At 49.1% G+C, this 24,619-nt stretch overlaps 1 protein-coding gene across 3 annotated transcripts in view; it reads right to left on the bottom strand.

Annotated features, from left to right (window-relative positions):
* LOC122706346 (cell migration inducing hyaluronidase 1) overlaps window positions 1–24,619 on the bottom strand; it is a 160,045-nt gene that overhangs the window by 27,667 nt on the left and 107,759 nt on the right. For all 3 annotated transcript variants that reach the window (XM_043921501.1, XM_043921502.1, XM_043921500.1), the window contains exons 10-16: window positions 23,040–23,172; window positions 22,046–22,237; window positions 13,809–13,984; window positions 11,468–11,677; window positions 4,495–4,700; window positions 3,659–3,728; window positions 2,233–2,361 (exon numbers count right to left, since the gene is read on the bottom strand). In XM_043921501.1, the coding sequence (XP_043777436.1) occupies window positions 2,233–2,361; window positions 3,659–3,728; window positions 4,495–4,700; window positions 11,468–11,677; window positions 13,809–13,984; window positions 22,046–22,237; window positions 23,040–23,172 (1,116 nt within the window). The remainder of the gene's footprint in view (window positions 1–2,232; window positions 2,362–3,658; window positions 3,729–4,494; window positions 4,701–11,467; window positions 11,678–13,808; window positions 13,985–22,045; window positions 22,238–23,039; window positions 23,173–24,619) is intronic.

Here is a 24,619-nt window from a genome sequence, read left to right as displayed (position 1 = left end):
TGAGGTTTAGATGGGGTTAAGTATCTTGTCCAAGGACATACAGCTAAGTCCATTATCAGAACTCACACTGCTTTGGGCAGTTATAAGCCCAGGTTCCAAATTAAAGACAATAGATATGTTATCTTGGGAAATGTGTCTGCAATGATGCAAAGAAAATGCTGAGCTTAAGCTTTATCTTTACCTTGGAGCAGGGGTCTTTGATCCTCCCCCAGTTTTGTCTCAGTTTTTGCCTGACTCAAGGAAAAAAAATCTCACTTTCTTATTTGGCCCCCAAGGTGTCCAGTTTGTCAGCCACAGGTGAGTATGAGTCTAGGCAACTGAACAAGGCTGTCCAGGGTAGCTCTGTTCAGTCCACCCTCAGGGCTGGATTCCCTCGGCCTGTTAGGAAGGTTTGACTACATCATCTCCTCTTTATATAACTGAGGATGCTGGCTACTGTGATCTTCAGCTGGCGTGTAATTAAGCGGTGGGGAGGTGAGTGAGTCAGGAGAAGCAGGGCTCCATCCTCAGCACATCCTTCCTAAGTGTGACCTTGGGTAAATCCCATCACCTCTGGGGCTTCAGTTGGCTGATGACACTAGGGTCCTGCTGTGAGGACCAAATAAGACAGGCCAGGTGAAGAGCCCGGGGCAGAGCCCTCACATGGGGACATGGGGTCAGTGCTCACATTGGCATGGGCGCCCACGCCATGTGCAGGGCTCCTCCTGGCTCAGGCCTCAGAATCCATCTAGCTCGAGGGTCTTCTTTGTCCCCTTCCCTCCCTGCCAACTTCCTCAGGGCCCGTCCCTCCCTCTGTGCCCAGGAGTCCTGGCTACCATCCTCCCTCGAGTATTCCTCTCCTTTCCAACCTCCCCAAACACCAGGGTCCTGTGTGGCCCAGCCCCCGTTCACGGGGAGGCTTCTCTAGGAAGGGGTCGTGACAAGCGGCCAACAGTTGTCTCTCACAGCCCCTCTTCCCCCACAGAGATGTGGCCCCTAAGCCTGCTCTGCAGAGAGATGGCTCTCCCAGGCCTGCAGCAGCCTCCGAAAAACCCACCTGGAGCTTGTGTTAATTCCCTCACCTCTGTCCAGGTGGCACTGTTACCCTCCCTGCCTCCACCCTTGGTCCAGGGAAGCTCGTCTTTCTTGATTTCTAGGACGTGACACTGCCCAGGGTCCTCCCTCTGACCACACGGCCTAGCCCTCCTCTCAGGACCACTTTCCCCACCCCACCTCCCAGGTGGAAGCACAGGGCTGTTCTGAGATTATTTCTTTACACTTCTCTCTAGTTGAATCTCTTTTTTTGACCCTGAATGCATCCATTCCCTGCTAAGGGTCTCAGTTTCCTGCATCGGCACCTCTAGGAAGAGGACCAGAAGACCAGCCTTGACATTCCAGACTCTTTCTTTCACGGACGCTGTCCCTGCATCCCCAACGCCACCTCCATCCCCATGGCAGCATTTCTGGTCCCAGCCCCACTCCCAGGCTCCATTCCTGCATGTCCATGACTCTGGTCTTGATGTTGTCCTTGTTGGGGGTCCTGGGCACCCTTGAGATCCCAGTCCCTTCCCCAGCACCTTGCTTGGGGCTGGACTCACAGAACTGTTGTTGTTGTTTATTTGCTAAGTAAATAAACTCTTTGCGACTCCACGGACTGCAGCCCGCCAGGCTCCTCTGTCCATGAGATTTCCCAGGCAAGAATACTGGAGTGGGTTGCCATTTCCTTACACACAGAACTACTGATGAGTAAATGAAGATGACAGGAAAATTCTGTTTCCACTTGCCTCTTTAGTGCTGTATACCAAGGGAAACAAAGGGAACAGAGGGAAGGATGCTGACGCTACCTCTATCTTTTCTCCAGGAGCTGGTACTTATCTTCTCCAGCTCATAGGACCGGGCTTTTCATACTCATCACTGCTCCCATCCCCACCACGTGTGCTGCAAAGTCAATCTCAGGTGCCCCAAGCAGGGGCCGCCAGGAGGAGTAGCCTGAGTGATGGCGCTTCCTGACTCTCCTTTTGGCTCCGACCAGTTGCCAGGTGGAGGCCAAGGCAGGAACAGCCACAGGAGAGCCTTGCTGAGGACGGCCGGGACCTGGGAGGCCATGGAAGGCTGCTTTGTGTCCTTCAAGGCCAAGGCTAGGAATGCACTTGCTCCCGGCTGTCACCAGTGGCAGTTCTCGCTCTAACCCTGTGCAGGCATAGGAAGACTGACCAATGGGCTGGCAGGGAGGCGCAGTCTGGAAGCACTTACCCGGTAGTTGGAGTGCGCTCGGTTGTTAAGGAATTTCCCCAGTGGAATGTGCTCTGAATAACCCGGGGAGTACATGCCGGCCGAGGGGCCTGTCGGGACGTGGTGAAAAATGAACCAGAACCCAGTTTCCTGATGGAGGAGGACACAGGGGGAAAGGCACAGAATTCAGCACCAGGGAGCTTCTTGTGGGGGTAACTGTATGGCCCAGACTTGGGGTGAGCCTAGTGCTATCACCCAAACGGCCCCACCCCCCACCCCCAAACACACCTGCAGAGAACAGTGAAAAGTATGAGGCAAGTATATTTTGTGGGCAGGTGGGGCTCCATCCTGACTGTTAAAACCCTTCGTGGGGTCCTACTGTATCAGCCATGGGAAACAAATGGCTGGATTTCAGAGCTACCTTGGGTCCATCGCCACCCCCTCTCCCAACACAGAACACGAGGGTCGCCTGAACTTTTTTCTTAGCTTTTCCCTTTTATTCCGCAGACATGGAAGCTGAGAACCAGAGACAGCAGCTGACCTGCTTAGGACCCCGGGAAGGTGAGCAGCACAGAGGGCTGGGTGAGAGGCAAGTGGGGTAGACAGAATGCCGTGTTTGGACCCTCTGCATGTCCCTGCCTGACCTTTCTCCCCATCAGCTGGTAGGTCATAGCACAAATCTCATAGGGTTGATACAAGGTTGATAAATTACTGGAGTTTATGGGATTTCCCTGGTGGTTCAGAGGTAAAGACTCCATGCTCCCAATGCAGGGAGCACAGGTCCAATCCTTGGATGGGTAACTAAGATCCCACATGCTACATGGTGTGGCCAAAAATAAATAAAAATAAATAAAAATAAATAAACTTGCATACACAGCAACACAAAATAATTTTTTAAATTATTATTAAAGTGTGATAACAATTTTAAGTTATTGGAGCTTAAAATACTGATATGCTGGGCATCTAATAATGAGTTATTATCATGTTAGCTATGATTATCAGTGTGACAAAGGGCCAGAGGCATCACTTAAAACCGAGTCCACCTGGACTTCCCTGGTGGTCTAGTGGTTAAGAATCCGCCTGCCAATGTAGGAGACACAGATTTGATTCCTGGTCTGGAGCTAAGATCCCACATGCTTCAGGGCAACTAAACCTCTGTATCACAACTATCTAGAGCCTGTGCTCCGCCATAAGAGAAGTCACCATAATGAGAAGCCCTCACACCACAACTAGAGAAAGCCCGTGCACAGCAATGAAGACCCAGTGCAGCCAAAAACAGAAAAAGAAAACCAAGTCCATCTGCCTCCCAAGCTGGCCCTTCCCTCCTTACCTTGCTCCTGTCTGTGTAGATGTCTAGACTGGGGCTCAAGGCATATGTATTCCATATGCTGGACCTGGCCGTCTCCACTCCCCCAGCCCCACCCAAGGCAGGGATGTTTCTGCTCACCTCGGATCCCGCAGCAGCACAGTTTATGAGGTTGTTGTTGGGATTGGCCATCCAGAAGGTGGACACAGCACTGTGGGCAGGAGCAGAGATGGAGTGGCATCAGACGGAGGGCACAACTGGCACCCGTTCTGCCGTCCAGGGTGGAGGGGTGCCCCAGGTCTAGTGAAGCTTCAAGGAACCTCTTAGTAGTGATTTGAGAAGCCCTTGATTTGTTGATCTGAAACCTAATTTTCTCATTAAAGTGGTGTGCATTTACACCCCTAATATGCTCAGAATTTGAATGGGGTCTGGCTCTTGATGGTAGAAGCAAGTTTGTGGGTTAAATCTGAGATGAATCCTAGAATAAATGAAAATAAGGGGAACCCAGGAAAGTGGCTGTTTCTAAGGGAGAGACCCTGGACTCAGAAGGGTGACCGCATAGGAAGCTCTGTTTCTCTGTCTCTCTCTGACTCTGTCTGTCCTTGACTCTGTCTCTGACTCTGTCTCTCTCTCTCTGACTCTGTCTCTCTCTGGCTCTGTCCTGACTCTCTCATGTCGGGAAGCACACTGGGCAGCTGGTACCCACGCGTACAGGCTGTGTGCACTGAGGTGGCAGCCTGCTTCCTCTCCTCAAAGGAGCCCTGTGTGTCACCCGGAAAAACCCAAGGATGAGAACAGTGGTCTCTCTGGACAAGACCGGTGCCCATGAGGCCCAGTGAGAAGGGAGAATAGAAAACACACTGTGTCTGAGCAGCTGAGAGCCTCAGGTGGTTAAGTTTGCAAGGTCCAGGCCACACAGGAGCCCAGGACCAAGGAGTCAGAGGCTGGGTGGGAAGTCGCGTGAGGGAGATGCTTACTTGCAGTCCTGCCGGGGCTTGGGGATGTACCCCGGGTAGGAGTCCTCCGTGATCGTCTTGCACATCTTGCTGTCGCGGTCAGAGGGGAGGAGGGTTCCAGACTTGACGAGGAGGCCGAGACAGTGGTCAAAGGTGTTGCGCTCTTCTGGCCCATCTTCCGTGAAGAAGCAGTGGCCCAAAGAGTTATAGCCTACAACATCCTTGACCTGCCGGGGTCAAGACAGGGGACAGGTCACCCAGCATCACCACTTATTTGCTCATTCATCCATGCCATACACACGCACAGCCTCAGGAACCACCAGGCTCTGAGAGGGGCACTGGGCATTTGAAAATGGACCTGACATGGGTGTTGGGCCTGGGGAGGGTGGGACAGGACGATAGAGCCAGACTTTAAAGTCCCTTCCTGCTGGAGGTGTTGTGACCAAGGCTTCCCAGGGTGGGGAAAAGGACAAGATGTTAGAATGGGCCCAAGAGGAGACCATGGACAAGGTCCTGTGAGGCTAACCTGGTGAGGACACAGCGAGTACACTGCTTACGAGGACTGAGAGGATTTCACCAAGAGGTCCCCCAAGAAAGGGCAGTGGGGAGAGTGCCACCTGGGGAAAGCACCTGAGCCAGGCCAGCTGGGCTTACTGTAGTAAGACTGGCTCCTCACTCTGCCCTCACCCATAGACCCAAGCCAGCTTTGAAGCCCACAATCCATATCAAGCCTCATTTGCAGAAAGCCAGAAAGGGTTGCAAACTCCAGCCCTTCAATATCCTTCTTGGAATCACAGTCAGGGGGCTAAGCCTAGAAACCACTTTATAACATGGAGGAGTCTGGGGTACAGTCTCTCAGACAAGTCTTTCAAGCTCTCTCCAGCACACTCTCCCCACCTCACAATGAAGGAGTTCAGCTCCAGGATCTCCAAGGCCCCTTCTGCGTCTGAATCTAATGAACTCATCGATCTGAAAACTCGAGGGTCCTCAGAGGGCCTCTGGGTGGAGCTGTACCTCCTTGTCTCTGGCAGGACTCTGCTCATCAGCATCCCTGCTCATCAAATGGGCATCCTGGTTCAGTTGAATGGCCCAATCGAGATGCTGACTACCTCCCAAGGTCCCCTGTCCACAGTGGGGTGTGAGGATAGCAAGAAATACCTCACTACCTTGACTGAGATCTTCTGTCCCCACCCCTGCCCCTGGGTCCTGACTGCCCAATGACATCACCCAATCAGGAAAACTCTTGCTCCCCTATGACATCATTCAACCTGATGCTGCAATAGGCCCTGGAAAAAATTCATCTATCACCCCCAAACTAACATCTAACTCCCCCTCCAGCACTGCTACCATTCAAGGGGTTATCCTGTATCTTATGGGATGTTCAGCAACATCACTGGCCCGTACACACTAGATGCCAGCCGAACCTTCTCAGCTGTGACAAAAATGTCTCCAGACATTCATTTCCAAGTATCCTATTGGGATAGGCTTCCCCAGTGATTCAGGTGGTACAGAATCCGCCTGCAATGCAGAAGACATGGGTTTGATCCCTGCATTGGGAAGATCCCCTGGAGAAGAAATTGGCAACCCTCTCCAGTATTCTTGCCTGGAGAATCCCATGGACAGAGAAGCCAGACGGGCTACAGTCCATGGGGTCAAAAAGAGTTGAACACAACTTAGCGACTAAACAATTCCATTGGGAAAGGGAAGTGACAAAATTGCCCCTGTCTGAGAAGCACTAATCCAGGGTAAACTCCCCACTTCCCTCTGAAGTCTCTTCTATGACAAATCTTACCTACTCCGCCAACTCCCACGCAGCCCTGCGCTAGAAGTATCCGGAACTCGGACCCTTCATGTCCCAGCACTGGCCTGGGAGCTTATACCTTTTAATCTTGCTGAAATCTTACATAAGCCAATAATGATATTTTTTCTTTTAGAGATGAGGAAAATGAGACTCAGAAAGGTTGAGTGATTCGCCCAAGGTCATGCAACCCACATGTGCGAAACCAGGGCTGAAACCCCAGTTTTCTAACTGTGTCCTTTCACCCGTAAGGGTGGGTCACAATCACAGCTGCCCTGTGCCAGGCAAGCTTTCTGTTCTCTCAAACAAGTATCACCCCCTTGATCTTTGATAATAGGCAAGGGCGTGGTCTTGAATGCTATTCAGTCCCTCAATGAGCATTTTAGCCAATACCAAGTTCATGCAATGGGACTGCTTCCTTTCCTCCTAGTGAGCAATGAAAGTTTCTTATAAATAGCCTGGGCAGACAAGCCTGGGAGGAAGAGGTGAAAAAGCATGGGCTTCTTGTCCTGGCAGGGACATCTGAGAGCAAGTTCAATGCCTTCACTTTACAGAGGAGGACACTGGGGCCCAGAGGAGGGAGGTGGAGCCGTGTTCAGACCTGGGCCTCCTGCCTGCCGCCCACAGTTCCTCTTAAATCCCATGTACCCAGTTGCCAGTTGTCTGGATCATACTTTGGTTCTCATTCTTTGAATCCAAGTGAATAATGAATACATTCTTATTTTAACAAATGCCTGAAAAAAAAATCCCTCCTCTTGAGTTGTGCTCTGGAGAGAAAAATCCTTATTGAAAGGAGTAAAAATAACTCTTATTTGCTGGGTGTGAAATGCTTTACATATATTATCTCACCCAATCCTCATCCAACTACTATTCCCTTTTGACCGATGACACCGAGACTTAGAAAGTTACCCAAGTCCCTTCTCTTGCAAGGACGGATGGAGACTCGCCTCTCCATCTGTCTGATCTTGAAGGAGGAAATAGACAGAGCTGGACTCCGTCTTAGGCCAGGCTGTGAACATTAGGCTACACGCATGGTCACCCTCCCAGTGCACTCTGAACTTTGTGCCCGGTGTATATAGGAGTGGCATACCAATGGAAAACCAGACCCCCTTCCCCCCCCCCCGCCCCCCCCCCCCCCCCCCCCCCCGCCGATAAAAGAGCCTCAGGACTTGTACTTGGATTCTCCGTTGCCTAAAAGAATATGCTAATTATCTCTGTAACAGAACAAAGTGGTAAATTCCATTATGTTTATCAGGATATGACCACAGGCCTATTGATAAATATCCACTGTTTATCTAGTCTTGTGACACATGAATCATGGGTTAACTTTGATCATATCTCTCTTTTATCTTGTCCAGACTAGTTTCAAGGAATTTGGGGAGGTGGGTTTGAGCAAGTACACTTAGGGTATATAAGGTTTTCACAAAAACTGGTCGGGGACCTTGGCTAAGAGGAGACTCTGCCTTGGGCCCACCGGTGTAATAAACTGCACTCCACTATCTGCATTGTCCTTCTGAGTGAGTTTGTTTCCCGGAACACGTGGCCACAACAATCTAAACTTTGTGTACGAACCAGTTCTCAACAGCACCAGAGAAAAAACGCTCCTGTCTTGTGTTGCATTTCTTTCTTCTTTTTAGGAGTGGGGTGAAGTAACATATAGAGTCAAGAGAGCAGTGTGATAAGGTAAGAAAGACCTGGGCTGGGAGTGGAAGACACAAGTTCAAGTTTGGCTTCACCACAGACTTGCTGTGTGATTTGTCTGAGTGTCCTTAGGGAGACTTCTGAAATCCCTTCCAGCCCTAACACTGGATGACTGTTCTTCCTTAGAACACTTCCTAGAATTAAGACACTTGAACTGTGATCTGGCTTGAGGTGGGTACATACAGATAGATGACAGATAGATATGTGGGTAGATAGATAGATGTTGTTGTTCAGTCTCTCAGTCATGTCTGACTCTGTGACCCCATGGGCTGCAGCATGCCAGGTTTCTCTGTCCTTCATTATCTCCCAGAGTTTGCTCAAACTCATGTTCATTGAGTTGGTGATGCCATCCAACCATCTCATCTTCTGTCACCCCCTTCTCCTCCTGCCCTCAATTTTCCCTACGTCAGGGTCTTTTTCAGTGAGTTGGCTCTTTGCTTCAGGTGGTCAAAGTACTGGAGCTTCAGCTTCAGCATCAGCCCTTCCAAGGAGTATCCAGGGTTGATTTCCTTTAGGATCGACTGGTTTGATCTCCTTGCAGTCCAAGGGACTCTCAGGCAGACAGCAAGGAGCTGGATAAACAGACACACACACAGGGACGTGTGGTGTACCCATTGAATCCTCATGAATGCTATCCGGAAGCAATGTGTACACTCCTGGCCATTCTCTTGCCCAAACTGCATTTTCCCTTTGTTCTTCTGGATACCTTCCCTCATGATTGAGATCATGAAAGTGATTCCTGACAGCCGTTTTAGTCTTTAACTGTTGTGAAGTGGAGTCTAGGCATGAGATTTTGAGGGGTAAAATTCCTCAGCTCTTAGGAACTGCTTCAGTTAGTGACCATGTAGTTTATTGTCTCAACCAGGACATTTTTAAGAGTGAAAGTGGGAACTATTAATACCAATTAACTATCAACTATTAACTATAATTAATAATTATTATGTTAATACTTATATTAACATAACTACTAATTAACTATTATTTATTAGTAATTAATTTAGGGACAACGGGTGTAAACTGGAACTGTTTGATGCAAATCAGGGCATAGGGTCACCCCAACTATGAGGACTTCCTCCTGCAACCTGCACACAGTATGAAAAGGAAATGACTGAAACAAATACAAATAGGGGGAGTGGATGGGATGCATTGGGAGACTGGGATTAACAAATAAATACTACTCTGTATAAAACAGATTCATGGTGATATATGGCAAAAGCCATCACAATGTTGTACAGAAATTATCCTGCAATTAAAATAAACTAATTAATTAAAAAAAACAGATAACTAATAAGAACCTACTGCACAGCTCAGGGAACTCTACTCAGTGCTCTGTGGTGATCTAAATGAGAAGGAAATTCAAAACAGAGGGGATACATGCATATGTACAGCTGATTCACTTTGCTGTATAGCAGAAACTAACACAACATTGCAAAGCAAATATACTCCAATAAAAATTAATTTAAAATATAAAACAAATACAAACAGAAGTGAACTGTATACTTGATTCTGCCTTCTAGGGTGAGTATGATATAATTCGTCTTAGTGAGAAACTTGGCTACAAGTATGACCTTATTAAAAGGAAGACTGTAACTTCTGAGCTTCTGCCGTTTCTGCCTCTTTTTTTTTTTTTTTTTTTGAGCTGCTAAGGAAAAGAGCTTTGGAGTAGGCCGTGATTTGTTTTGCAGCCTGTGTTAATGAGCTTTTGAAAATGCAAATACAAGTTGGAAAAGGAAACCGAGAACTCAATCATTCTGCCTAAAGAGGAAAAGAGTGAGTTTCTAAGGTGGCCCGGGACAGGTGGGGGAGGGCACGGCACAACCCCCACAACCAGGTAGAGGGAGGGAGGGCTTGAGAAGAAAACCAGTCTCTCCATTTCCAGTTGATGTCTGTGCTAATCTGTGATGCACACTCCGCAACTCCGCCCCACCCCACCCTGGCCCATCTCCTTCCCACTCCGCCAGGGGAAGCCCTAGCCTCTGAACCTTTGGGGGAAAACAAGGCCAGGGGTCTGTTTTCCTCATTTGGGCTCAGGAGGGAAGGAGAGATGAGAGCAGCTCATGAATCAAGAAATGAGTAAGGGACTTCTCTGGTGGTCCAGTGGTTAAGAACCTGCCTGCCAGTGCAGGAGCCACGAGTTTCATTCCTAATTCAGGAAGATCCCATTTCCCTTGGCTTCTCCACAGTTTTTGTCTCCATGGAGATGCTCCCTTGCAGCACTGCCCTGATAGAAGCCCCTGAGAGCGGCCCTCCAGCCCCATCCACAGCACTTTCTGTGCTCTGACCCCCTCCTCCACATGAGCCTGTTCCCCATATGAGGCTTAGAGAGGGTGAGCAATTTGCCCAAGGTCCATAGATCAACACCTGTAGACCAAGCCCTTCTAGACTATGCCCCCAAACCCATGCTCTCCCCTTTATACTGATGAGTGGCGCTGCTAGGAGAATTTACTATAATGTACTAGGAAGTGGTGGGCATGGTGTAAACCAGAGTAAAGCCCACCTTGGGGCGGAGGTGCTATGACTTTGCCCCAGTCCATTGTGGCCAGGCAGGAATGTGGGTCTAGTGTTGCCAATTCAGCCTACTTCTCAAAGGAAGCCAAGAATCCAAGATTTTATGTGAAATCTCTCCATTTTCAAGTGATGAAAACTCATTCAAATGTTTCTTTAAACGCTTAAGCCAAACAAAACACATCTGGCCACTGGGTTCAGTTTGCTGGGTGCCATTTTGTGACATCCGGTTTAAAAGTTCACAGAGGATGTGAGTTTGGTCCATTGAAAGAAAGTTCCATTTCATGTAAAATTATCAAATGTTTCTCTAAACATGATACAAGCCAAGCAAAACACAAACTGGATTCAGCATGCAGGGTGCCATTTTGTAATGTCCAACTTTAAAATTATGGAGGATGTAAGCTGAGTTCACTTAAAGAAGGATCAATTGAGTGTAAAAATTATCTGTGCAAATCAAGACAAACCACACACACACACACCAACTTACTAATGAAGGCATTTCCCCCAGTGCTTATTGCTCTGAAGACACTTGGTTCAACAGAACAAAAGGGAAAAGGGCCCACTCCTGCCACCGCTACAAGCCCATCAGGCAGGCTTGGCATGACCCCTGCCTCATTTGCAGTTAAACAGATTTGTCATGACGCACATTCATGGAATGATCCTTGGGCAAACCAAGAAGCAGAAGAGCTAGACTTCCCATGACCACTGAGTGCTCACCCATCTCTGTAGCTTGGTGCCCTTTAGCAAGGACACACCCTTATTTTCTCCTTCTTCTTTGGTGGGTTACCTCTTCTCAATTGATATTTTTCTCAAATCTGAGCCAAGGATGGTTCCACCCCCAATGGCCCTGGACCAAGTGACTAGATCTAAAACATCCCACCATTGCTAACAGTCCCTGGGCCCAGCAGTGAGCAGATAGGCATCAGGGAGGGAAATGAAGGAAATGAAGGGGCTCTGGACCCCTTGCTGCCCCGGGAAGGAAGTGCTTACCAACAAGCCATTGGAGCCGTGGACGGTGACACAGCGGGAGAACGTGTGGTGGATGGAGAGATCCTTGACATATGTGGGCGGGTCGTAGCCCCCCTTTTCATCCACGTCGCCCGCCAGGTGGAAGTGAATTGGGTACTGACCAATCAGCTGCTGGCCCATGTGCTTCAGCTCCACGCCCTCCAGGTGTGCGGCCTTGAATCCCAGTGCAAACTGGGAAAGCAGAGCCCAGAGTCAGAAGGGGTCCATGGGGTTGCTCCCTGATCCCCCTCACTGGTGCCCACATTCCAGAAATGCACATACACGTGTTGTCCTCAGAATGTTTCACTGAGCCCCACCTCAGGGACTCAGTACATCAAAGACATTCGCTGCAAATGGGTTGAGATGCCTGACTCTTCCTACCTCACTGGAGACAGGGTGCTGCTGACAATATAGTGATGTGCAGGGCAATGGATTGTGTGGGATCAAGAGGTGCAGTGAGAATGTGCAGTGGCTGGGGTTAGCCTCAACCTTCTTTTCCTGCCTCCTAAGCTACTGAGCATTATGAGAAAGGGTTAACCCTGAGATAACCTGAGGGATGCTGGCAAGAAGCGCACCCTAGGAGGGTTAAGGAGTCCAAGAGAGGATGGACCCTGGGGCAGTAAGAGCCCAGGTTGTGGTCCACCATCTGAGGCCCTCTCCTGGCTGGGGAAAGGGGAAGCTGCGCTTGGGGTCTTCATCAGCCCGTGACTCTAGTAGTGTGTATGTGAGCTGTAGGGTGTTCCACACGCTTATGTCATAGTATACTCAGAGCCATTCCTACACATTTCAAGGGACCCACTTGATCCCAACGAATGTCTATACTCCAGCAACTCACCATAAAAGCACAGTTCAAAAACAACTCCTGCCCCAGGTTGAGCTCTGCTAACTTCTACTAGGGAAGGATGACTTCAGGACATGCTAACCATTCCTTCCAAAAACAGGTGCCCACTGAAATGCCAACTCTAGCAGTGGCTGCCCTGGAGAGCTGTGTTAAGAATGATTCTGGGGACTAGTTTGGGCAAAGTGGGAAGGAGTGCTCTGGTCACTCAGGGATTTACTCTCAAGATGGGAAACAGGATTGCAGCAGCCTGAATGACATAAACCTGCTATTTTTGCTTTCATCTCTCTAATGATTTTATACTACCACCCCTGCCCCCTCTCCTCCCCAGACACTGATTGGAAATATGTAGAAGTGATATTGGAGGTTGCAGTGACTGGGATGTACTGCTTGAATTTAATGAGCAGGGGCTGGAGATGCTAGAAATCTTATAATATAGACCCCTGTGACAAAAAAAAAAAAAAGATTGTCTTACCTATGCCAGCAGGAACCCCATGATGAACTATTTCATTCAATTATTCCTTTCTGTTAGATTACTTAAAAAGTCTTATCCTTAGAGCATATGATTTTAGCTTCAAAAGAATTATCTTTACAAAACTTCAAGGTACTACTGTTATTCCACCAGTTTTAACATCAAATCACTGGGAGCAATGGCTTCATGAAGAAGGCTGGCATGTCTTAGGATATTCAACATGCCAGGTACAGGCACCTTATAGAGAGATGCTAAAGAAATCCCCCTATGAGGTGAATGCTAGGAAAACAAGAGCTCCAGTGAATTGATACCATTTTTCTTTGTTGCACAATGAGAACCCCTGCAGCTCATCATCTCTGCCTTGGTCTTGAGTCTCTACTGGGAAACTCACAGTGAAGCTAGAACTTCTAGTTCTCTTGCTTATCACCCTCTCTGTATTTTAACAGTGTACGTGTGTGCTAAGTTGCTTCAGTCATGTCCAACTCTTTGCAGCTCCTCTGTCCATGGGATTACCCAAGCAAGAGTACTGGTTGCCATGTCCTCCTCTAGGGGGATCTTCCCAACCCAGGGCTCGAACCTGAGTCTCTTATGTCTCTTGCATTGGCAGGCAGGTTCTTTACCACTAACACCACCTGGGAAGGATCTATTATAAATGTGACTTTGTGTGAGTTAAATGCCCCTTCTTTTAGAAAGTCCTCAGGGTTAACCAATAAAGCAAGGGAATGGAAGCCATGGTTGAAAATTGAGAACCATGAAGGCAGGAAGCACAGTGGGACCTGCCTGGGGAGTAGGAGATGTTCCTCATCATCTTTCTCATCCCCAAGTACTGGCAGATGGAATTGCACACCAGTGGATAACACACAAGATTCCTCCAGCTTCCAGAGAGTACCCCTCTCTTGATCCTACCCCTTGCCTCCCAATCCCTTCCCTACCAAGCACCCCTGCCCCTAGGATGGCATCGTGTGAATCCTCCTGGTTGGGTTGATGGACTCTGCCAGGTAGATTTGTCGTACCTTGATGTGGCCCCCAAAGGTGTCGAAGTCAAAGAAGTTGCAGAGGTGGTTGCTGTAGGGGTAGCACTCGTCCTCCATCTCCCCCATCACCACGATGTTCCGGCTCAGGAGTCCCACCTCAGCACGCATGTCCACACCATCAATCTCCTCCCCAATGTGCATGTACATCGGCTTGCCTAGGGCAGAAGAAGGGAAGCAGGGAGCATCAGAGGTGCTGCCTGTATCCACGGTGCCTAGGACCTACCAGGTGCTTCTGCTGCTTCCATGGTACATGGGGTTGTCCATGACCCTGAGCCCCATTTTATAGAAGAGTGAAGCCCAGGGAGGTGAAATTACTTGCCTGGATGAAGAGCCAGCCGTGAATGCTCACGACTGAAGCCCATGGCAGAAATGGCTATTTGTCCCCTAATTCCTACCCCCTTTCTGCTTGTCAGTACGAGAAACTTCTATTTTAGCTGACACAGGACTCCCCTGGAAAACCATACTCCCTAGCCTCCCCGCAGGTGAGCGTGGTCAGAGGATGAGCAGAGGCAATACATGCACCCTGCAGGTGGCTCCCGCTCCCCCCCGGGGGGTGGGATGTGGGCACTGGTGGTGGGCCAGCCTTGCCTGTTTGAGAATATATCCTGGAGATGGCACAGCAACCAGAGGCAAGACACCTGGGCTCTGCATGATCCCACAGAGCTCACGCCCTAGACTGCCTGGCAGTTGGGTTTCTTTTGGACACAAGACAAACCCCCTCTTCAAAGCCACTGTGAAAAAGGGAAGCCTGGCAAGCTGCAGTCCATGGGGTCGCAAAGAGTCGGACTAGACCAAGAGACTGAACAACAACAAAAACAACAGGCTGCCTTTAAATTTAGCTCGTCCCTGAGAATGCTGACTTGGCTCCTAGGTGCTGTCTCTTTCTTCTGAGGATGTGATTATAGATAGCAACAATCTCTTGTGCTGATTTGCAGCCCGAATCATACTACGGACACTGCTTGGCTTTCACTGTGACCTTGACTAGAGCAGCAGGGCACGAGAGCTCAGCCCCTCGATACCACTGGTGCCCACACGCAAAGGCTGCGGTTGTACTGAGCCCCGAGTAGCACCCACTGACTGACCTCACCCTGCCCTCTCATCCACAGGGAGGGCTGGTTCCTCTGTCCAGTCCTTCATCTAGGTTACATCCCATGGGAGGGTCTGCACTTTGTCGGAGGATGTTTATTGCCTTGGATTTCTGCAGACTCAGGGAGGTGGTGATTTCTTTGAAGCATCTCAGTTCAAGATGCGAGACCAGTGCCTGGCAAAGCTGAGAAAATATTCCCTTTGGAATTGGTATTTGCCTCCTCTGGCTACAGTAACAACTGACCACAAATTTAGTGGTTTAAGACAACAGAAATTTCTTATTCTTTTTTGGTCATGCCATGTGGCATGTGGGATCTTAGTCCCCCAACCAGGGATGAAACTCATGCCCCCTGCAGTGGAAGCACGGAGTCTTAACCACTGGACCATCACGGAAGTCCAAAGACAACAGAAATGTCTGACAGTCCTGGAGTTCAGAAGTCCAAAATCTATTCCACTGGGTCAGCAGTCAGAAGTCGACAGTGCCGGTTCTGTTGGGAGGCTCCAGGAAGAGTTTGCTCCTGGCCTTTTGCAGATCCAGATAGTGGTCAATGTTCCTGGGCTGCTGGCCCATTCCTCCAATTCCTCCAATCTGCTCCATCGTCACATCACTTTCTCCTCTGACTCTGTCGTTGTGGTTCAGTCGCTCAATCCTGTCTGATTCTTTGTGACCCCCTGGACTACAACATGCCAGGCTTCCCTGTCCTTCACTATCTCCTGGAGTTTGCTCAAGCTCATGTCCATTGAGTCAGTGATGTCATTCAAACATCTCATCCTCTGTTGTCCACTTCTCCTGCCTTCAGTCTTTCCCTCTGACTCTGACCTTCCTGTATCTCTCTTTTAAGGACCATTTTGGGTTTCCCTGGTGGCTCAGTGGTAAAGAATCCACCTCCAATGCAAGAGATGTGGGTTCAAGCTCTGGCCTGGGGAAGATACCACATGCTGCAGACCAACTAAGCCCGTGTTTCACACCTACTGAGCCTGTGCTCTAGAGGCCGGGGAACTGCAACTGCTGAGCCCAGGTGCTGTAACTACTGAAGCCTGCACACCCGAGAACCCATGCTCTGCAACAAAAGAAGCCACCACAATAAGAAGCTTATGCACTGCAACTGCAACTAGAGAGTTGCCCTGCTCGCCACAACTAGAGAAAAGCTCATGCAGCAACGAAGACCCAGCACAGCCAAAATAAATAAATATTTTAAGGACCCTTTTGATTTCACCGAGCCCACCCGGATAATCCAGGCTCACCTCCCATCTCATGAGCCTTAACTTAAGGACATCAACCAAGTCCCTTTTGCCACCAAGGTGATATTCGCACACAGCTCCAAGAAGCACAGCACCCTGCCCAGCCGCCTGAAGGATGAACAGAGTAAAACCCAGACTCTTGTGGGCTTATCTGCCATCTTTCCCTCAAGGACTTTCCTGCTCCAACCAGACCCCACCACCCATACTACCCCCAGCGAGCCTCTGCTTTTTTACTTCATAGAGATTTTACCTAAGCTGCTCTCTCTGGCCAGGACAGCCTCCTCCATTTGTCCATGGAGCAAATCACTTTGTTCCTCAAGATTTAGCTCCTTTTCAGTGAAGTCTTCCCTGACCATGCTCAATGTGAGCCTTCACATCTTGGGGTCCCCACAGCACTCGGCAGAGCCAAGAAACCAGGCCATGCATCCCCAGCTTTCCAACCACCCCTCAGGGTGTATGCATTTCAGAGTTCAGGGGGCTCCTCTCGATTTGTCAGCATCCACTTTAAAATATGGTGTGTCCAGGGACTTCCCTGGTGGTCCAGTGGTTAAGATTCTGTGCCTCCAATGCAGGGGGAGCGGGTTAGAGTCAGGGAGCTAAGATCCCACATCTTGAGTGGTGTGGCCAAAAAAAAATAATGTGCAGACAGAATGGGAACCAGAGGTTTCTGTTCCTGGGGGCGGCCAGAAGGCCCTCCTCAGGAATTCAGTCTCAACACAACTGGAGGGGAGAGACAGTGGATGGGGAAGACTGTGGCTCTGGAGCCAGGCTGTCCGGGTCAGAATCTGACTCAGATCATGGCTGTGGATCCCTGAACATGTCATTTAAGCTCCCTGAACCTCAGACTCTTTATCTATACAATAGAGACAATCATAGCATGCATCTCAAAAGGTAGAGATAGTTGTGAAATGAATTAATCCAGGGAATGTGCCTGGAACAGCCCTGGGCACATGGCAGGGGCCAGTGTGACACAAGTGACACATGCGGCTATCCCCAAGCAAAGGCGTGACTCGAGGGCTCCCACCATTGGCTTCACGCTTATGATGGGAGTTCATAGGAAGTAGGTTTGACAGCTTTCTTGGTTCCATGGGCTGGGGTGGAGGGGTGGAGGAGGGAAAGAAGCCAGGGGTAGGGGGACTTCCAGGTGGATGGAGGCGCTGTGTTGATTAGAGTCCTGGGAGGAGAGGTGGGAAGACAGACTGAGAGCTGGGAGAACTCTCCAGTCCCACCGCCTCCTCCCCCGCCTGCCGTGGGGCTCCCTATCAGGGCTCTGACAGACCTCTCCGCTGCTTTATCTGCCCTGCCGCTGTGTTCACAGGCCACTCCCGGCCGCAATGCCCGGGAAGCTGTGTGCTCTGCTTTCTCAGCATCCTGTCCTGTCTGCAGAATTCTCCCAGCCGGCCTCCACCCACCCTCCCTTCCTTCTCTAAGCCCTGATACAGGAAGGCCAAAGGAAGCGGGTATTGAGAGCGGGGGTGGAGGGGTTGAGCGGGGGGGTGTGGGGTAAAATAGGCAGGCATGGCCAAGAGGGATTTGTCCCAAATAATCCAGAAGGGCTGTGAGCACAGATGATGGGTGGGAAAGGCGTGGGATGCAGAGGGACCCACACCCTATGGCTGGCCAGGTTCTACAATGTGCCCTCTCTGCAGTGCAATCACGGCATGGGATACTCTGGGCTCACAAGAAAAATGGACATCGAGGATCTTCCACCCCACGCAGTGGTTCCTGACTTAGCATGATCCAGGGATTCTGGGGGAGGGGGCAATGGGGCCTGCCCTTCTCAGACCGTGGGGACAAGCCCAGAGGGACTTGGGCTGGAGGGTCCCAGAGAGGCAGATTTAAGCTATAGAGTGCCCTAGAGTCCTCCTCCTGTCTAGTCATCTTTGAGTGAAGATGCTGAGAGAATACATAGCCTTCAAACTTGAGAGCTCTGAGTCTGAATCTTGGCTCATATCCTCCAAGCAGACTTGCTTGGTCTACAACAGCAGCAATCCCCAGAAAGTTCTGAGATGAAGGGCATGCTCTACTCCGTGCCATCCACTGGTTCCAGGTGGTCACTGAACTCTTAAAATCTGGCTAGTATGACTGAGGAATGGAATTTCCTTTTTTTAATTAATTTTAATTACATTTATATAGCCATAAGTGGTTGGTGGCTACCATAGTGGAAAGCATTAGTCTAGACATTTAATTTCCATGAAGAAAAGAAGAAGATGTTTCTTCATCTGGGTCATGGAGAAAACAGTAGCCCCCACTTTCTTATGTAATCATGGAGAGTGAGAAAGATGGTTCAAGTAAAGTGTTTAGTATATCGTAGGAAACTCAAAAAATGTTAGTACTAATTAACAGTAGTATTACTTAAAAGTGTGTGTGTTTGATATTGGGTGGTTACAAGCAAAGTGGGAAGTGGAGAATGAAAACAGGGTAGAAAATTGAAGACATTTCTCATTGCCATGTCAGGAGGTGTTGAGAATCCCACTGTGGTTGGCAAAACTTGGAAATATATTTTTTTTAGATGATTCACACGTTTTCATGACTTTGTTATCCCCATCTGTTTCCCATCAGAAAAGCCTTAAAATGCAAAAAGGCCTGTTTACTGGAATTTAGGGGCAGTGAGGAAAGAGGAGCCAGGAAGGCCGTGTCCCGCTCTGCAGCCAGGCTGGGGAGGAAAACACTGATTGGTAACGGTGGCGGCGCCATTTTGGAAAAGAACAAGGCAGCTGGAGTCCCCGCTCCATGTCACTGGGGGATGGACAGCCAGAGAACGGGCTTGGAGCCGAAGAGGAGAAATGAGGGCCTCCCCAGGACAGACAGACAGACACATACACACAACTTACAGATACCCTTCCCTGGGACTTTTCTCACTGGGGGCGGGGGGGCGCTGTTTTCACAAAAGCCCTAAAGCTTCTGAACAAGATGGTCCCACCCTTGCTTGAGGGGGCCTGGGGGAGTCTGGGCTGTGGGACCCGGAGAGACAGACATGGGCGGTCATGAACCAAAGGAGCTTGGAGGGTCCTGTCGGGGGCGTACACTCCTCTCTACTCACTCTTTCCTCCTTGGTCCTCCCAGGACCCAGAGCAGCCCCATCTCACACTCTGTCCAGCCTGAACAATCTTCAAGAAGCCCCTAGAACAACTGGTCAAACACTACCACCTGGAGCCACGCTCCATCATTCACCCCTGAACCATGCTGTGGGGCGAGCCAGAAGTGCCCTCATATCACACGGTTCCCTCTTTCTCAAGGACACTCATGGCACTACCTGCTGTCCTGTTAGGTCCTGTTCATGTTGAAATCTCCCTCCAGGCCTAGAGGAGCCCAACACTGAGGTGCAGATGGGGGCTGGTGTGAACAGACCAGGGCCTCTTCCAGGGGTGCTCCTTCTTCTCCCTCCCTGAAGGCTGGGCCTCAAAGGCAAGCTTTCACCCCCCTAGAAGCCACAAGGGCAGCCCCAGAATCAGGGTCACCTCACAGAGGGCAGTGACAAAGCTCTAACGTCTGAATGCCACTCCTGCCAAGCGTCCCAGAGGACACCTGGCATCCCAGAAGGCCTGTCTGCCTCTATTGTCCTCGAGAGACACAGAAGTCACCCAGGGAAGACCCAAGGGTCTGGCACTCACTAGGAATTGCTTCCCTTGGTGCCATCCTGTAAGTGGGGAGCTAGGAAGTCTAAGAAGCCATTGTACTTAGAAGAAAGCCCCCATTCTTTCTCAAGCACACTTCCACTAGCCAAAAAGACTATGTCGAATTTTACTTTTTGTAGTTTTGTTTCTAAGATGATAGATATTTTCAATATGTTGGATATACTTTCTCAATCCATAGTATTCTTCTACCCCCAGATTCTAATACTTCTCTAGGTACAATGGTCCTGTGGCTGCTGATATATTTAAGAAAAAATTATTGGGTCATAGTTGATTTACAGTGGTGTGCTAATTTCTGCTATACAGCAAAGTGAATCAGTTATATATATATATATATACATATATATATTTACAGATATATATATATATATATACATACAGCCCCTCTTTTTAAAATTCCTTTCCATATAGGCCATTACAGAGGACTGAGTAGAGATCCCTGTGTTGTACAGTAGGTGCTTATCAGCCATCTGTTTTATACACAGTAGTGTGTATGTGTCAAGCCCAATCTCTCAATTAATCCCTCCTGCTCTTTAGCCCCTGGTTACCATAAGCTTGTTCTCTACATCAGTGACTCTATTTCTGTTTTGTAGATAAGTTCATTTCTACCTGTTTTTTAGATTCCACATATAGCAACTGATATTTTTGATGCCTAGTATTGATTTTCCTTTCTCTACTAATACATCTCAATTTTCCTCTGGGGAGTGACTGTATCCATGTAATGCAGTCTTCGAAGGACAATTAATGATGGTGTCCTAGCCAAGGGGTGAGCACGTGAGCCATCAACCCAATCAATGCTGTCTCCCTGGAAGGTAACTTTTGAGCACCATGTCCTAGGACATGCAAATAGTGATGCCTTAAGGAGGCTGCCCATGCATTCCTGCACCCCAGACCCCTGAAGCTGCCCTATTTCTGGTCCTTGTTTGCAGCATGACTCCCCAGCTTCTATTTAGCTCTCTAAGTTGAATAGTTTCCCAATTAATTCCTATTTTTTAAAGTAGTCAAATTGGATTCTGTCGCTTACAACCAAGAACTCTAATCAATACATGACTCCCCTCCCCAAAGAATAATCGACCTGGACTATAAACAAGGTCTCTTTTTACATCTTTGTTGTTGTTTAGTCACTAAGTTGTGTTCATCTCTTTGTGATCCCATGAACTGTAGCCCACCAGGCTCCTCTGTCCATGGGATTTCCCAGGCAAGAATACTAGATGGGTTGCCATTTTCTCCTCCAGGAGATCTTCCTGACCCAGGAATCAAACCTTCATTTCCAGCATTGGCGGACAGATTCTTTACCACTGAGCCATTTGGGTGGCGCCTTTTTTAGCTCTCAGTTCAGTTCAGTTCAGTTCAGTCGCTCAGTCATGTCCGACTCTTTGTGACCCCATGAATCGCGGCATGCCAGGCCTCCCTGTCCATCACCAACTCCCGGAGTTTACTCAAACTCATGTCCATCGAGTCGGTGATACCATCCAGCCATCTCATCCTCTGTCGTCCCCTTCTCCTCCTGCCCCCAACCCCTCCCAGTATCAGGGTCTTTTCCAATGAGTCAACTCTTCGCATGAGGTAGCCAAAGTATTGGAGGTTCAGCTTCAGCATCAGTCTGTCCAATGAACACCCAGGACTGATCTCCTTTAGGATGGACTGGTTGGATCTCCTTGCAGTCCAATCATCTATAATTCCAGTAACCTCACATAACATAAATAACCAGGGCATTTAAGTCAAGATTTAGGAGAAGAAAAAGAAAATGTAAAAAGTAGAGAAAGAAGACATTAAAATTTTTGTGGTAAGTTAATTATTGCTAACAAATATTCACTCCCTCCCCTCTGTCTTAATGGGAGAAATAGAGTTCCCCATTCATGTTGAGCTGGACCATATGATCTACTGGAAGGTAGGTGTGAGAGGGTTCAAGTTAGGAGCTCAGGCCTTAGGAGTCCTCCTATGATTCTGTTCACTTCTCCATCATGAATAATAATGTCCTTGGGAAGAATGAGAGTCACATGGAACTGATCCGAACCCAACCCTTGGAGCCAAGTTTAGTCTAGAAAAGCTGAACCCTACACAGCCTGTAGATGTATTAGTAAGAAATAAAAGTTTGCCATGGAATTTTAAGAAATTTTTGTTGTTGTTGTTGTCATGTAGCATTATCATGGCTATAGCTGATTGATATAAATTTGTTTTTATTTCAGTCAACTTTAAACCTAGCAATTTTCAGTTTCATCTAGCCTAGGAAGGGGTAAGCAAATGTCCTACCTGCTACTTTGACCTGGTTGGGGGCACAGGTTCTGCAGGGGAGCACCTGGAACTCTTCCGCCTGGTACATGGAGTAATCGGTACTGGCAACGACCAGGGTGTCCCCAGGCTTCCATGACTGTACATTGTCTGCCAGATGCAGGATGGTGCTGTTCACATTGGTGTCGATGGTGACGGTGAGTTTGGGCCTCACTATAACCCAAAATAGGAGAGACTGAGAGATAAACCTTTGTTCCTGGCAAACTTCCACCTCTTCCCTTACCCTCCCTAAATCAGAAAATGCCAGGTTTGCCTATCCAAAACCCAAATCACCAGGCTCGCCCCGAACCAGTCTTGGTATGGGTTTTTTTTTTTTTTTTTTTTGAAGTCATCAAAAACCCTACCAGAAAAGAGCCATTCATTAGCTCTGGGCAGGGGAATTTTCCACTAACTCCTTAGCTGGAGTTAAATGGGGCTGTCTCTCCACACCCACTTTGCAAAAGATGTAAAACAAATATAGTTTCTCTCAACTATTATTTACAGTAGCTGTCAGCCTCCCCTTCCAAAGAACTCCCATCCTTAATGACTGCCTTCTGGAGATGGCCAAGTGCCCTCGAGAAGAAACCGACCATTTCCAACCCCTGCTAACAAGCACCCCGGGAACTGGGTTTAAAATAATAGCATCCAGAGAGGCCATGGGCTGCGTATCTCTGAGGGGGCGGGCTGCAGGAAGGTCAGCTCCGTCCACGGCACCCTAGTTGCCTTGGATAGGCCCTTCCCCTTCCTGAAAGGCGTAGGGGCAGGGTGGGGCTCCACTGGCTCCTGCCAACTCCGAGGACCCTCCCACGGTCCCTGTGTCATAGAAGGGCTCTCCATCAAGAACTTGGCAGGAGCGCCATGTCACTGAGATGCCCGGAGGCGGCTGACCCCGCCGCCCAAACTCGCAGCGCATAGCTGCCAGCTGGAGGAACTGAGCCACGGAGGCAAGTGCGTCCCCAGTAAGGGGGCTGCTTACCAGGCTTCCCGCACAGGAACCGCACACGGTAGCTCTGGCAGACTTGGCCCCGGTCGTAGCACACAAACCTATAATCCTGGCCCTTTTTGTAGACAACCTCAGTGGTGAGGTTGACTCCATCCAATGTAGTGGCCTGGGAATGGCACAGAAATTACAAAGTCATTTCTCTTTGTAAAGAAGGAAGGTGATGATTAATGTTACAAACATATACTCACAAGTCTAAAATTGTTGCTGCTGCGAAACTTATTTACAATGGCTTAGACTATTATTCCAACATTTCCCCTTCTCTGTTCTGCTATAAGAAGGGCAGCATGAAGTCAGAGGGTGGATAAACATCTTGCCTGGGGTCCCACCATATTTGGTATCCAAACCAGTGAGTGACTACACTGGGGAATGGTTTATGGAGTGTTTATCACCAGCACATGCTCTTTTAAGAGCTGGGCGGGTTGTTTTCTACAACTTGTACCCTCTCATCCACCAGCACATCCACAGTGGCCAACATTTACTGAAGACTCACTGGATCAACCTGCTGGTGCCCAAATGTGACTCCATATCCTGTGGGGAGTCTTTAAAAATACTCTTGCTGGGACTTGTCTGGTGGTCCAGTGGTTAAGAATCCGCCTGCCCATGCAGGGGACATGGGTTTGATCCCTGCTCTGGGAAGATCCTACATGCCTCGGAGAAACAAAGCCTGTGCAGCACAACTACTGAGTTTGTGCTCTAGAGGCGGTGAGACGCAACTCCTGAGCCCAAGTGCTGCAACTACTGAAACCTGAGTGCCTAGAGCCTGTGCTCGGCAGCAAGAGAAGCCACCGCAATGAGAAGCCTGCACGCCACAACTAGAGTAGCTCCCACTCACTGCAACTAGAGAAAGCTGCCGCGGCAGCAAAAACCCAGTGCAGCCACCAAAAAAAAAAAAAAAAAAGCTCATGCCCAGGCCCCATCCTCAGAGTCTCAGATTTGATTGTGTTCAGGGTGCAACCTGGACATGAGAACTTTGAAAGGCTGCCCCAGGGGATTCCAATGGGAAGTTAAGTTTGAGAACCCCTTTTGTAGTTATGGATCTCCATACATTTTTTTTCAATTTGTTTTTTTATTTTTTGGCCTCACTGTGTATCACATGAAATCTTAGTTCCCTGACGAGGGAATGAACCCTCACCCCCTGCCTTGGAAGCACAGAATCTTAACCACTAGGTGCCACCAGGGAAGTCCCTGAGTTCCATACATTATTAACACACATTATTGCATTCTCTCTTCCTGGCTCTGAGGTCTATGAGGTTGATGCTGGTTTTACAGATCTGGAAACATACTCAGAGAGGTTGGCCAGTGTCACACAGCTGGTAAGAGGCAGGGCCAGAATCTGAATCTGGACTCATCGAGTGACAGAGCGGTGCCTCGCAGCCCCTTGCACTGCTGTTCCACCTGTCCTGCGTTCAGTGTCTGTCTCCTACCAGGGGGGTGGTGGGCTCTGGAAGGGCCAGGTATTGCTTCTTCCCTGATCTCAGCATCCAATCCAGAGCCAGGCACACAGCAGAGCCTCAGCTGATGGCAGCTCCAAGGCCAGGTAGAGAATATCAGGA

Source organism: Cervus elaphus, chromosome 13 (genome assembly GCF_910594005.1).
Source record: "Cervus elaphus chromosome 13, mCerEla1.1, whole genome shotgun sequence".
In the NCBI taxonomy this organism is placed as follows: domain Eukaryota; kingdom Metazoa; phylum Chordata; class Mammalia; order Artiodactyla; family Cervidae; genus Cervus; species Cervus elaphus.
The sequence above is the reverse complement of the archived record's forward strand: the minus strand, read 5'-3'. Positions and strand labels throughout refer to the sequence as shown.